The sequence below is a fragment of the Dermacentor variabilis genome, chromosome 6 (assembly GCF_050947875.1).
Source record: "Dermacentor variabilis isolate Ectoservices chromosome 6, ASM5094787v1, whole genome shotgun sequence".
Lineage (NCBI taxonomy): Eukaryota > Metazoa > Arthropoda > Arachnida > Ixodida > Ixodidae > Dermacentor > Dermacentor variabilis.
In genome coordinates, this window is record NC_134573.1 from 194,022,002 (window position 1) to 194,035,440 (window position 13,439).

At 45.7% G+C, this 13,439-nt stretch overlaps 1 protein-coding gene across 1 annotated transcript in view; it reads right to left on the reverse strand.

The window, feature by feature from the left end:
• Positions 1-2,192: 2,192 nt before the first annotated feature.
• LOC142586028 (sequestosome-1-like) overlaps positions 2,193-13,439 on the reverse strand; it is a 44,951-nt gene continuing 33,704 nt past the window's right edge. The window contains exons 5-7 of the mRNA XM_075697255.1: positions 10,839-11,122; positions 7,565-7,712; positions 2,193-3,519 (exon numbers count right to left, since the gene is read on the reverse strand). Of these exons, the coding sequence (XP_075553370.1) occupies positions 3,389-3,519; positions 7,565-7,712; positions 10,839-11,122 (563 nt within the window). The 3' untranslated portion in view covers positions 2,193-3,388. The remainder of the gene's footprint in view (positions 3,520-7,564; positions 7,713-10,838; positions 11,123-13,439) is intronic.

Here is a 13,439-nt window from a genome sequence, read left to right on the forward strand (position 1 = left end):
TGTGCCGCCCTGCTTGGGAATGCCGTCCATGCTTCCCTTGGCAAGAATATCATCTCAAGCACTACATTGACCTCCAAACCACCAAGCCACAAGAATGCTTCTTTACCAGCAGCCATGACTATCACAATGACCACACTGTCCGTGGACATCGGCCTTGGTTCCTCAGGCATCTGGACAGGCGGCCTGGCGGAGATGAGGCGCTGCAACTTCCAGCAGCCGGCTTTCGTAAAAATACCCGACGTTTCACTGGCCAAGGCATGGGACAGCTACAAAGGTGTCAAGCAGCAGTCCTGGCCTGAATGGAGCGCAGCTCTGATAGCTGCTTTCGACCGGCTTCCTTACGCCTGCAGTGAGCCCGCACTGCTCAGCGACAGAAGCTTGTGATACACCATCTTCACAAAACAGTCGTGCCCAGAGAGGCCTGCAGGCTGCTCCGCCACAGATACCAGCTCACCGGCCATCGCCGTTGGCTCCACTCCAGATGGTGGCAAGCACATGGCAACCACCAGCGGGCGGCGCATCACAAACCGGCACAGTCGGCTCCATTCGGGCTTGTTGAAAATGCCCGACAAAGCACCGCTCCACTGTGACCTCCCTCCAGGCGGCCTCCAGGCTCAGGATTTCTGAAAGCTTTGTTCAACCCAGAATGACGACCGCCGGAAACGATGTTCGAGATCACGAGCCCGAGCTGGCTTTACCCGTGGATATTGTGGGCCTGTCAACATTTTTTGAGGTCGCTGCTTCTGACTGCACATTACCTAGTATCCCACCCTCAACCTTGGACAGCTGAACTGCAGGCAAACGGTCGTCGAACTTCGATGATGGAGCACTAACACTCCTGGACCACACCGATAAGCCCACAGATACTAAGAAAGAGATACTTTGGGTCCCGTCGAACCCACACCTCCGGAATTTACAGCAGTCATTGGCCGAATAGGAGACATTCATGCCTCGCCTAGCGCAGTCTCGCTGAAGAGAGCCAGGGAGACCAACACGGCTGAGGCCATCATCATCGAAGACCGGGCCGTCTGCAAAAAATGTGCAAGAGGCCTCAAGATGTCCAAGAAACCATCACAAGAGACAGCAAGAGGCATGCAAGCAACCATCGGTTTCCAAGCGGACAACCCTTGTTCCACCTTCACATAAGGACGAATCAGCAGCAGCCGGTATTTTGTAGAGCTCAGTGTATTTGAGCACATCTGTGAGACTTGATCAGTCAGCAGCAACGCTGAGAAGACTCACGCGACAGCTGAGCAGAGCAGCTGTTTATTGTACAGAATCCCCTACCATACATGCACATCTGCAACAGGATATTTGTTGGTGAGGCATGCGACCAGCACACAACAGTTGGTGCTGCCCGCCAGAGAAGCTGATTACTGGATGGCTCACCAACAACGACCACACTCCCTAGACAAGTTGCATCGATATTAATTTGCACGATTGCAAGCGCCCTGGAAATTTGCAGCATGGCCGAGTGTGAAGAAGTGAACTTGGCTTCGGTTGCTCGAACTGTGGGCACAGGGAAACGGAAGACAACAAGGCAGACAATAGAACAGCTGGCCCAATGAACGGGTGTTGTCTCTGTTCTCTCCTTTACAACAAACACGCACACGTATGCACGTACACATGCACCTGCAAAGCGCATAATCGAAGGCATTAGTGAAAAAAGATGACATACATAGCACCTTTTGCAGACAAGGTCATAGCCGAATCCTTAAATTTTATGATTACTCACAAATTATACCACTGTTACAAATCACACAAACACACACACAAACACATATTCACCTCATGCTAACATGGCAACGTTATGAACAACATGCTTTCGTGGAATGTGCTGGTGAAATCGAAACCAATACCCCAGGTGAAACAGTCGCACTACTTGGCGTAGTAACATATGTGCGTAGGCTCCACCCACATAGCCTTGGCCGTGCTGCCACACAAAGTTGTCGCCAGGTGTAGACTGATGTAATCACTGCACTTCAACTGTTTCTGTGACAAAATGCGAGTCAAATGCACCTCCACATTCAGACATTAAATACGCCAAATAAGGAAATTGCAGTTTGTGACGTGTTGCGGAGCGTGTTGTGACTGTTGCGGAGGTCTGTCTAGGCATGGTGATGTCCCTCACATCGCGCCGAGCGAGAGCTTTGAGTAAATAGGTTTTCTGAATATCACATGCATGCCCACCATTTGAATGGAAAACACTTTTATTTGCACTTAATCATTACATGTGCAGTTCAGAGCAGTCCCTACATAATGACATACTATGCTGCAAGCACTGCTGTAGCAACCTTGCTGATAAAGGCTTGGGAAAGTACTGGCCAAAGTTTCACTACGACTTGAGAGAATCACAGCGAAGTTATAAAAGACGAAACAGCTGTACAGCGCCAAAGAACGAGGACAGGCAAACAAATTAACTGATGATTACGATACTCCCTAACGCAAAATTTAAGCACAGCTCTACATGAGTTTTCATTTTTCAATATATTGGCTGGTGCGGACAGCCTGTCTTGTGTGGCACATTGAGAACGGAACGAAGTGTGGTGCCACTGCCTTGCTTATCTGGAGATCATCTCCTCTGCCTCCCCCTTGACGTCTTTCATTCCCCGCTGTATTCCGCATTCGCTTTCATCTTTTGCTGTGCTCGTTTGCTCAGTTACAAGGGACAATGCAGCGCTTGCCTAAGAGCTACGCTATAAAAGAACAGACAGGAACAGCACTTGTCCCGTCTGTTCTTTTTATCTGCCCTAATCCTTCTGCGCTGTGCAGTTATTCATCATGTCTTACAAGCTTCCGTGTTTTTAGGAATGTAAAAGATGCTCTGCAAAAAATAGTTGAAACCAGCACTTAATACTTGGTCACGTTGTTGCAAATTACTGCTGCCGACGTAAATAAGCTGTCCAAGGAAAATAAGGATCTGGTCCTCTGATACTACATGAAGCCAACGCTGGTACAGTGCTCACGGAATGAAACGTGACACAGAGCATTTAGTAAAACCCTGCATACGTGCAAAGTACACGAGAGCGCCATGTCATATCGCAAGGAATCTGGCCACCAAAGGTGATGAGGACTCCGATGTAAGTGTACGCACCGAAATTACGTCGATGTGACACGAACTACAGCCGGTGGAAACGAAAGTATGCGCATTACTTAGCCCTAAATTGATGCTTTTCATTCCGTGAGCACTGTACATGTGCTCAAGGTTATCATCGGGCGTGACATAAGCTACTTTGTTGAACAAACAACGCACACATGAATGGTGTAAGAACTTGGGCATAACTGCTGCTCTGCACCAATAATGATCATAATTGTAATAAAATATGCTCGGACATCACACTCCAACCACTCATTGATTCTCTGCAATTTTAGTGAACCAGAGAATGCTTCATTTGGGGGAAGGGTGGAGCGACTCGAGGACTGCTCCAATGTCTCCATGCTTGACTTCGAGCAGCTGACGCAGCCAGCCGCCCTCGTTGTTGAATCCCATGGCCAGCATCTGGCCCAAGGCAATGTCCACTGCGGAGGAATGGATACCATTACAGTTAAATTCCGCAATAACAAAATCGGGGAGTAAAGCAGAAAAATACACTTTCGCAGAACCAAAATTTTATTGGCAAAATTCCGTTAGCAATGCAGTCAAGCAAGGCTCACCAAAGTAGGCTGACACCATGAAGTGTGCTGCATGAGTCGACAATAACTTTCTGGCACACAATCAAATTTGCCAGATTTCGCCTAACTGAGCATAGGACATGTCAGTTGCCTACGAACAACAGCACTCCAGACAACAATTTGCCCTACGGTGCTGTACTTTCAGTCGACTGCTTTCACGGATACAATCACTTCCGCTGACTGGACACATTGGCGTCCATGAGCGACAGTGATAATGCGATCACTTTCGCGAGACTTCCCGTTACTCAACATATGCGTAAGGGTCTGCAGACAGAAGTGTTGATATGACAGTTCAGGCGTTCCCCAAGGGTCGGTTCTAGGTCCTCTTGTTTTTGATATTTATAAATGATCTTCCAAATAATCTCTCCTCTACTATACGACTTGTTGCAGATGACTGCATCCTTTATCGAAGAATAGCTTCCAGCTGTGATCAGTCTAAACTTCAGGATGACTTGCATAAAATTGAGAATTGGTGCACATTATGGCACATGTCTAAATTTCAACGTTTCTAAATGTAAATTCATGCAGGTTTCTCAGAAAAGGGTTAAGGACAAGCAATGCATGTGCACTGCTTGCCATGATAGCCTTCCCGATGTAGGGATGCATATCACTTGCTGCGAGTGCAATTTTAGTCAACACTTGGGCACCTGCGTAGGAGTAAATGAATCTATACACAAAAAGAAGTCAGATGCCACCAAAAAAAAAAAAAAAAAAAAAAACGTGGAGATGCCCTATTGTTGAACTACCAAGGCTCGAAGCAATTCTGATGCCTCAAATGAATCTGAGAAAACAGAGTTCAACTTGGCGGATGAAATTGCAGACATTATATTAATCTAAAACTAGGTTTGCCGATGACAATGAAATCAAGAATAGACACCACTGACAGAATCAAACGTACTGTGGATTGTACTGAAAATTCAATGCAGGTGTTGTCAGAATGGTACGATGAAGTTATTGTTCAAATTAAATAAAACAAGATGCCCATATGTCCGATCTGAACAAGCGTGTGGAAAGGCTCAAGGCACAAGCTAAAGCCTGTTTCACATGCAATCGATTTTGGGCTAGAAACGGCGCGGTGCCCGTCGCATGAGCAGGCCTCCTTTCCCAATACCAGTTTTTCGAGCGGTATGCGCTGCTGCGATCACAATTGCAACATTTGGGAAAATTTGTGAGCAGCGAGAGCAGCAACCAGTGGCCGAGTGCCTTGAGCAGCAACATTAAGATCACGTGGCAGGGGTGTGGCCGAAGCGTGGGCGGTGTGGGGAATCGGGGAACTCGCCTGCTCGAGCAGACGACGTCCGCTGGCAGTTCGCAATGTCTCACACGGTTTTCAATGAGCTGTTCATCACTCAAGTTGTGCAGTGTCCACTTGTTTGGGATGCTAAAATGAAGGATTTTCATGACAAAGAGAAGAAACTTTGCGAAGAAACTATGGACTGAAGCCGAAGGTATTCATCGTCGCAAGTGACGCGTACTTCCATGAAAAAAAAGGTCTGCATCGCTCGAATCAGCCATGTCCGTTGGTCCCTCAGAATTGCCATTTGTTTCCATCTGTCGTTTTCAAGTTCCATTCTTTGGAGCCAATTTGTCCCCACGTGCTGTTTTCTTGTTGCCTCTTTTTTTGCCCCGATGGTGACCACATATGGTTCAGACAGACGTGATGAAACGACAGTCCATACTTTTTGTTCACAGTGCATGTAGGCACTTCTTTTCCTCCTTTCTTTATAACTCTGAGCTAGCATGTACGTAGTTTTGTTTGGTCATGTTTCTTCAATTAAAAGGTAAGTACCCCGAGCTCTACAAGGGCTGCCGCCTTTCTGCTTGAATGCCTAGAGGCGAAAAGGGACGCGAGCTTCTTTAAAAGCCGTCTATGGGCCTCTTGCAGTGCCTTTTGCATTGCAGAGTGCTATGGTAGTTAGATAATATAAAATGTGCTGTGTCATTTTGTACCATTTCAAGACGGGAAGTGCGATTGATTATTAAAGTCCATGGGGCCAGTGGCGGTGCCGCGAAGCTGTCAAAACTAATGGACGGCGACTCTATGTACAGATGAACGTTATTATAATAAAGTCACATCCAACACAAAAACAGCTTCATCACATCCTGCATTCATTATTAACATATACCCATTACGCTCTAAAAGTCGTGAGACTATTTCTTTTATTTACCGATTTACATCTGTGTTCGATTTACCGTGGTTTGACCATACTAGAGAAAATTCCATAGGGTGAACAGCACCGCCTAGCATGCTCACACCAGCATCAGCAGTGCATCAGTGGCCAAGTGACGATGTCGCTTGCCAAATTCCAAATTTGGAGCAGTTTAACAAGGAACAAATAATGCAGCGACCACTGACGATGATTGTCAATGGAAGTGAATTGCCCAAACAAACACTTTGACCAGCATTGGTGGAAACATCCTACCGTGGATCCAAATGGCTTCACAGGAAACAACTGACCAGGCGGTGTAATCAACACTGCCAATATCATCAGTTTCCAGGCCCCAGGTGCATGCTGTTATTTTTCTCTCCACAACAACAGACCTCTAGCCACATGCTTTGGTTGAACTGGTCATGAGAAAAGTGTAGCCACACCAACGGTGCTTTCTTTCTTCGTTGTACTAATTTCACTCTGCCAAGGCTTCTGCTGAAAGGACACTAAAAGGCAAAGCTAAGTTAGTTTAATCTGGTGAAATGTTTTTTCAAGAACTGATTTTATATTATTTGGTGGAATTATTAGGGGCGTGTGACTATCAAAGTTTTCTAATATGAATCAAATATCGAATAATGACATGCACATGCATTTATTAGCAAGTTGGTTTATTCTAACATGTTGGGACATTGCAATTACATTGCGATTAGTAAAAAGAGCTTTGGAAAATTGAGTAATTTCCGCTAGTTTTCTGTTCTTGCCAATTTGTGCCTTATTATACCACATCATTTTCCCAAAAGCTCGGAGCCATTTTACCCTGTACCAGCCATCACTTTTCACATTTGCTGTCAAGCAACAAGCTCAGGACTCGGGGTGTAACTAGCAAAAGAGTGCATCCTCGCTGTTCACAAACCCTTGCACCCTGCTATTGAGAGGCTGGCTTTCCTGCGAAGCTTGGCTGTGTAGGGGCTAAGCTTGTTTTACAGGCGAAATTTCGCAAGCAGCATGAAATTATCACAAAATTCAGCACAATATCAGACACCTTTTCTTAGATTAGATAGAAATAAACGCTAAGAACCATGTTTGCTCCTGCACAGCCAGCAATATATTTGATTTGTTTCGAATATTCTATTGGATATCTAATTTTCGAATCGAATGCGAATATTGAAAATATACTATTCGATAATATTCGAAATTTTTTAAATATTTGCACACCCCTAAAAATTATGTATTAGTCATTTATGGAGAAAGGGAAGCGCAAATTTTTCACTGTTGAATTTTGCACCTAACCACAACACTGGTCCATTAGTATGATGTAATGGACCTAAAAAAATTTTTTTGCATATTTGGGCCTTTTCCCCAGAAACGTCTCAAAATACACTGGGTTGAGTCTCCAGATCTTTTAGAAAAGCAATGTAGTCCTTATTTATTGATGAAACTATAAACCAGTCATACACTACACAAATATCATGACATCATGAAGAGCTATCGCGAGAACTTCAAGCCTGTGTTAGACCGCTACTTCAGGTCACTAGCCGAGAAACAGTGCATTCACATTTTTTTCTCATGAATTAACTGGCCCAGCCACTGCTTCAACTAATCAAAGCACGAGACCAAAGATGCAAGAACTGAAATGTTGGCTCAGAAACACTTGTTCATGGGTCAATGGGTTCCCTTGGAAAATCAATGATTGCACCATCTATGAAAGAAAAGATATCACTTGGCTTTGGGCAGGGTCTCACCAGGGTTGTCTCCAGCCTGAGCAGCTGGCAGAATCGGCACAGCTGGTACCACTTCTGGGCTCATGGGATGGGGTAGGCCATTGTCATCACCCACTAGAGAGTCCCGTAGCGCGTTCAACAAAGTCCAGCCAGGGGGCACTTCAACTTCCTGCAACACAGCAGGAACATACCTGGCTCAGTGCAAGTGTTTTACAAAGTTTCGTGAAACAAAATTTTTAAAATTCAAGGCCCTGCCAAAATATTTTGAAAATATTTTGGAGGATGTCACAAGGTTCTGCATGTGCTATTCTAAATCATAACGAAATTGTCGTCTTTTACATGCCACCTTTAATGATCTTACAGAATCTACCTTGCAAACGGACGAACATTATGCCGACGGGTAATTTTTTGTTTATTCGCTTGGATGATGCCAAGGAGCTTTTGCATGCAGGCGGAAGTGAGTCACTGGTTGTCCGCTTTCAGGCATCAACCGAGGCAATCATATCAACACTTTCCTCTTTCTATGCTTTCCGGCTTGTTCTCAATATAACATCTCATTTATGTAGGTAGCACGTTTTGAACAGCCGCAAATTGCGATATTTCTACTTCTGGGATTCTTTATAACCAGTATGTGTAGAGAATAGTAATGGGTTTAGCCGATATTCTAGCTGACATCAAGAGAAAAATTACGTGGATCCCACACACTGTAGGAATCGATGTAAGCGAAGCTTTCTGTGCTGTCTGCTTTGACTGATGATAATTAGCGGTAATGTTGACGGCAAATGTTCAGTTTCTTCAATATTTAGTCCAACACAAGAGTGGAGAGTTGATTTTAAATGTTACCTTGCATGCACCACTGCTGTTTGTCTGCATAGGACACAGAACACACATGGGGAGGCACTTGCTTGAAGCATTGTTGTGCACTGTACTTCAGAACTTCCAAGAGGTTTGAGCATATTCATTGCCTCACATGGCACATCGCATCATGGCAGGAGTATTAAACTTGAATCGGATTATGGGGCTGTACGTGCCAAAACCACAATCAGATTATGAGGCACGCCGTAGTGGCAGACTACGGATTAATTTTGACATCGTGATGTTCTGTAACATGTCCCAAAATCTAAGTGCACGTGCGTCTTCTATTTCACCCCCTTCGAAATGTGGCTACCACGGTCGAGATCAAACCCGTGGCCACATGCAAATTCCATAGCCGCAAAGCTACTGCAGCAGGCACAGGAGTGTTTATTTGATGCGTGACCGCTTCCATAGTGTCGCCTAGACCCTACAGTGTGCTTTAATGCGGCTCTGCTTCTGCACACCCAATGTATGTTGTCTGCTTGACAAATCTGCATGGTGTATTTCAGACAAATAGTCTGAAATAGTCCTACCGTATCGTGCCTTGAACTTAAATTTATCCCATTTGCCCATAACCACTGCCGTGTAATTAGATAAGAATGAGTAACTTTTTAATTACCGAATTGAGGACATAAATTTTGATAGAAAAGTAATAATTGTGTTTTAAAACACACAATTCAGTTGCTGTCCGTGCAAATTTCAGTGTGCTACGACTTGCGTAAATATTTTTTCCGCATCATAATGGTTACGCCACACGATTACGTGCCCTCGTGCAGTGACACCAGGCTGGTTAGGCCTAGTGGCACAGATTACACCTTTGCCACTTGATCGGCATCGAGCCAACAGCGGTGGCCCGCTTATGTGGTCCACACGTGTGGCCGGCAAGACGCTGCGTGCACACCGTTGCGGGAAGCTTGCCGCCAGTGTATTCAATCTTTAAACAGTGCACTTTTGCAAATTCTGCCAACTGCTGGAAATGGTTAATTCAAATTTCCCGGGACCAAAAAAAAAAAAAAGAAAAAAATAGAAGGGCCGGATTCTCGAGGATATCAAGAAAACAATAAACAAATGCTTACTGCACCAACACGCTTTTGTTTACTGAATGGATTGGCAAATCCTGTTTCTATTTTGCACAAAAGCAGTGCAGAAGCTGCAGTTCTCGTCATCTCGTGACTGATTAGTGTGGCCACGCCAGGCATCTTCATCTGACACGCTTTTCCCTACTGCCAAGCTCATTCCAATTATATTTTCACCAATGAACTGGTTGCCAACAGATTGTCCGTCCATCACGATATAGCCAGTGCTGATCGTCCTCGGCAGCTTTCCGCTGTGTCAAAATGAAACTACTGTTTGCCATAGCCACTGCGGACGAAACCGCGGCTGCTGCAGTTCTGAAGGCACATGGCCAACGCATGCAAAACTACCATTTGCTGCAACAACTGCGGACAAAACCACAATCGCTATTAACGCGATTATGGATGGCAACTACGCAGCTTTAAAGGCACGCAGTCAACATGCACACCGAGTTAAAACGAAACTACTGTTTGCTACAACCACTGCAAATGAAACTGCAGTTGCCATCGAGGCAATCGTGGATGATGACTCCACAGTTATGAAGGCACGTGAGGGCAGTAAACGCAAGAATGCACTCTTCAAAGGCACCAATAGAGACAATGCATTCTGGCATTGCTGTCATTCACGTATGATTTCCGCCAATGGCAAAGGCACCGGGCCCGGGAGCATGAATTGTCTGTAATCAACAAAGGTAATGCGCATTTGCCTGCGCATTGCACGGTTTGCCTGGAAGGCAGATGCCAGACACTACTGCGCGAGATAAAGATACTTGGCAGGAGTGGTGATACGTTAGCAAGAGAACTTTTGGAGGCGTATCACATAAAAGAGAGGCACGAGTTGTATCAGTGATACGTCTGTTTTTCTGTTCGAAAACGAGTTGCAACTGTTAAAAACGTCACTGTAATCGCTGTAGGCAACACTGATGTACGCATGCACATTTGTTCATTCTCCCTGCCCTGCTGTAAGAATAAAATCAGTTGAAGTTCAGCGCTCAATCTGTCGTTTCGTACTCTCCCTCCGAAGTCCTTATTTTCCTTTTTTGGCACAATAATGTATTCATTAGATCCCAACCAACTCGCCCAGCAACAAGTCATACTCTACTTGCAGCCAGTGAACAATGAAGTGCCTTTAAGAAAGCCATTTTCGAAGCAACTTTCTTAAAGTCGCTAATAGTGCTAATTGCTTTGTCATGTCACTAAAGAAAAAGGCCAATTTCTATATAGAAAAATTTGTCACTAAACACACAGCAATATTGCTAAATCTAGCAACAAAATTGCTAAAATGGTAATTTTATTTTTCAGCAAGTGAGCAATTCTTTTTCCACAGAGCCAGCTCCTACAGCACGGTTTCGCTGGGGACCACTCACCACTGCAGGCTCAGAGGCCCTGGGTGTCCCCAGGGTCACAGCTCCCTCGCTGCTGGTCTCGAATGCCTTGAATGGCCCTCCCAGCACAGCAGACGTTGCACTGCTGTTGCCGGCTGCGGCTGCTGTGGCTGCCGCTTGAACAGGCTTTGGCGGCTCTGCAACAGTTGACTCTCCAGCACTAGGTCCCGCCGAGGTGTCCATGGGTTCTGTGGCACTGTCCTTCTTTGGCTGCTCTGGTGGAGAAGTGTTGCTGGCCATGTCGTTCAGCACATCGACTGTGATCCCTGCAGCAGTTCCGGCACTAGTCAGGTGACTCGCCCATTATATGAGGAGCAAATACAAGTTCAGGGCCTACCAGCAATACAACTTGCACTTCATAACGCACAAGAGCAGGCACTGTGAGGACACATTATGGAAAACCACAAAAGGCAAAAACAAAAGAAGTTAATAAATTTGTGTGAAATTTCAATGTTCAAAAATTGCGGCAGAACACACCTCGTAATCACTGTCGACAGTAGTGCATTAGCATTGAATCACTATAGCGACACAACATATTGCCACCGTCGAAACGAGTTATGTATTGCGCAGCAGTGGGACTCCCTTTTCGCGCTTCCGTGTGGCGCACTGATGCGCATAAACTCCGAGATGTGCGTCACATGGTGACCTGCTACCTCTCTAGCAGTTCCTTCAGACACACTGCGCCATCTAGTAGCACTGCCGAGAAGTCCGCAAGTGCCCTTCAAGACAAAGGTGTGGCTCACCGGTGCCTGCGAACGCTGAGAATTGTTCCCTCAATTGCCACACATTCAGTGACACATTCCCAGTGGCTCAAGTTGGCAAGAGGTTCACTGAAGAGTGGAACATACCCAGTGCATTCATGGTGCAGCTCTCCAAAATGTTAGCGCGAAAGGAATTCCTTAAGAAGCAGCAGGTACCCAGTACATTTGTGGCACAACCAGCTAATGCATCGGGTTGCTGTGCTTGAGGAACCCTCATGACGTGGGTTCGATTCCGCTCGGCATCGTAATATAAGGGATCATTTCTGTGACCCAAGTTGAGCATCAAAGGGGTTCACTGGAGAGGCAACACAGACCAAGTGGCCCATACCCAGTGCTCTAAGTCAGTGTCAAAGAGTTTCTCCGAACAGCGGCACCTACCCAGTTCCGCACCTTACAGTGACCCATGTAGACATGAAAGAGGTTTGTTGACGAGCTGCACGTATGTAGACACTGCCACACACTAAGTGACCCAAGTTGGTCCGATGGTTGGCCTCAAACTCTGCTACCTCAGTACAGCAGCCTGATGCACTGCCCATTCAACCACAAACTACATAGTGAGCCATGTAGGTGGATAGATAGATACAAACAAAGAAACAGATAAATACAGTCGGGTAGAACCTAAGAAGGCACGAGAGGCTCCTTCCAGATGACAAGTACGGCAGCCGATTGCCTTCACGACTAAATAAATAGTGCCACTGACATGAAATAGCCCAGTTCGAAGCGTAAGCTGCCATGTTCTCTGGCCTCGAGGCCACCGGCCATCCAGCTCATGACATCAGTCTAGAGTGCGCGCCCATTGGTGGAGGCTCGTGTGCATCCGCCTTTGAGGGGTAAATGCCACTGCCTTCTAAAGTTGTATCCCACTATGGATAGGTAGGTACACAGCCTCTGGAAAGTGCATGAGGTACCCCAAGAATACTAAGGCATTAAACAAAAATACAGGAACTTGTTGCTGGAACTGACAGGTATACTGCACACACGAAGGGACCGGGCTGAATTTGCAAATGAGACCAGAATTTCTTCATTATACTTTGGCACTAGTAACATCTTGGTGAGGGTTAGTTGGATTATCTTTAGAACTATGCTCAAACAGCACGACTGTGTGTCCTCTTCTTTCAGTTGCGATATTTCAGCATAGTTCCATACTTTTGCATGCTTTTTCTTCACTTTTTTTTTACACACGAGCAACTCTGGTTGAAGAAAAGAATAACAAAATTTCTGGCACTTGATCAGTCCTTTGGCACTAGGGCATCCAAGGCCATTTATTAAGAGGAAGCTTTAGCTGGAGCCCAACTTCAACGCTGCCTATTCAAATACATGTAAAACACGGAAATGCTTTTCTGAGATAACCCATGGACCAACCTTAATGAAGTTTGTTGCATCGTTGAGAGACTGTTAAATTCCAGTGACTGCTGGAAGTTAAATTTTGATTTAGGGCCTCTGTGCTGGTTGGACCTGAGAGGCGTGTTGTCGTTTTTGCTGCTTAGGCAAACTTACGTTTGCATTACTTGAATTTGGCCTGTGCCAGAAGCTTCTTCAAGGGGGACGAAGGGGAATTTTGTCTGGAAGTTTTGAAGTGCACAGTGGCACAAATCGCTGCAGCATGGGACACCTATGTCGGGCCCAAGTGACCCAAGACTCTCATTGTTATTTTCCTATTGCCTAGTGCTTTAAGACAGTGGCAGAGCTGGTAGGTAATGCCAGAATGATAACCACCGAACCTACGATGACACCAGAGCAAAACATGAAGCTCACTTCGTGCCACCTGCAGCAGGGAATGGCGGCGCATTTTGGTTATCGCCTATTAATTAAAAGCGTGCAG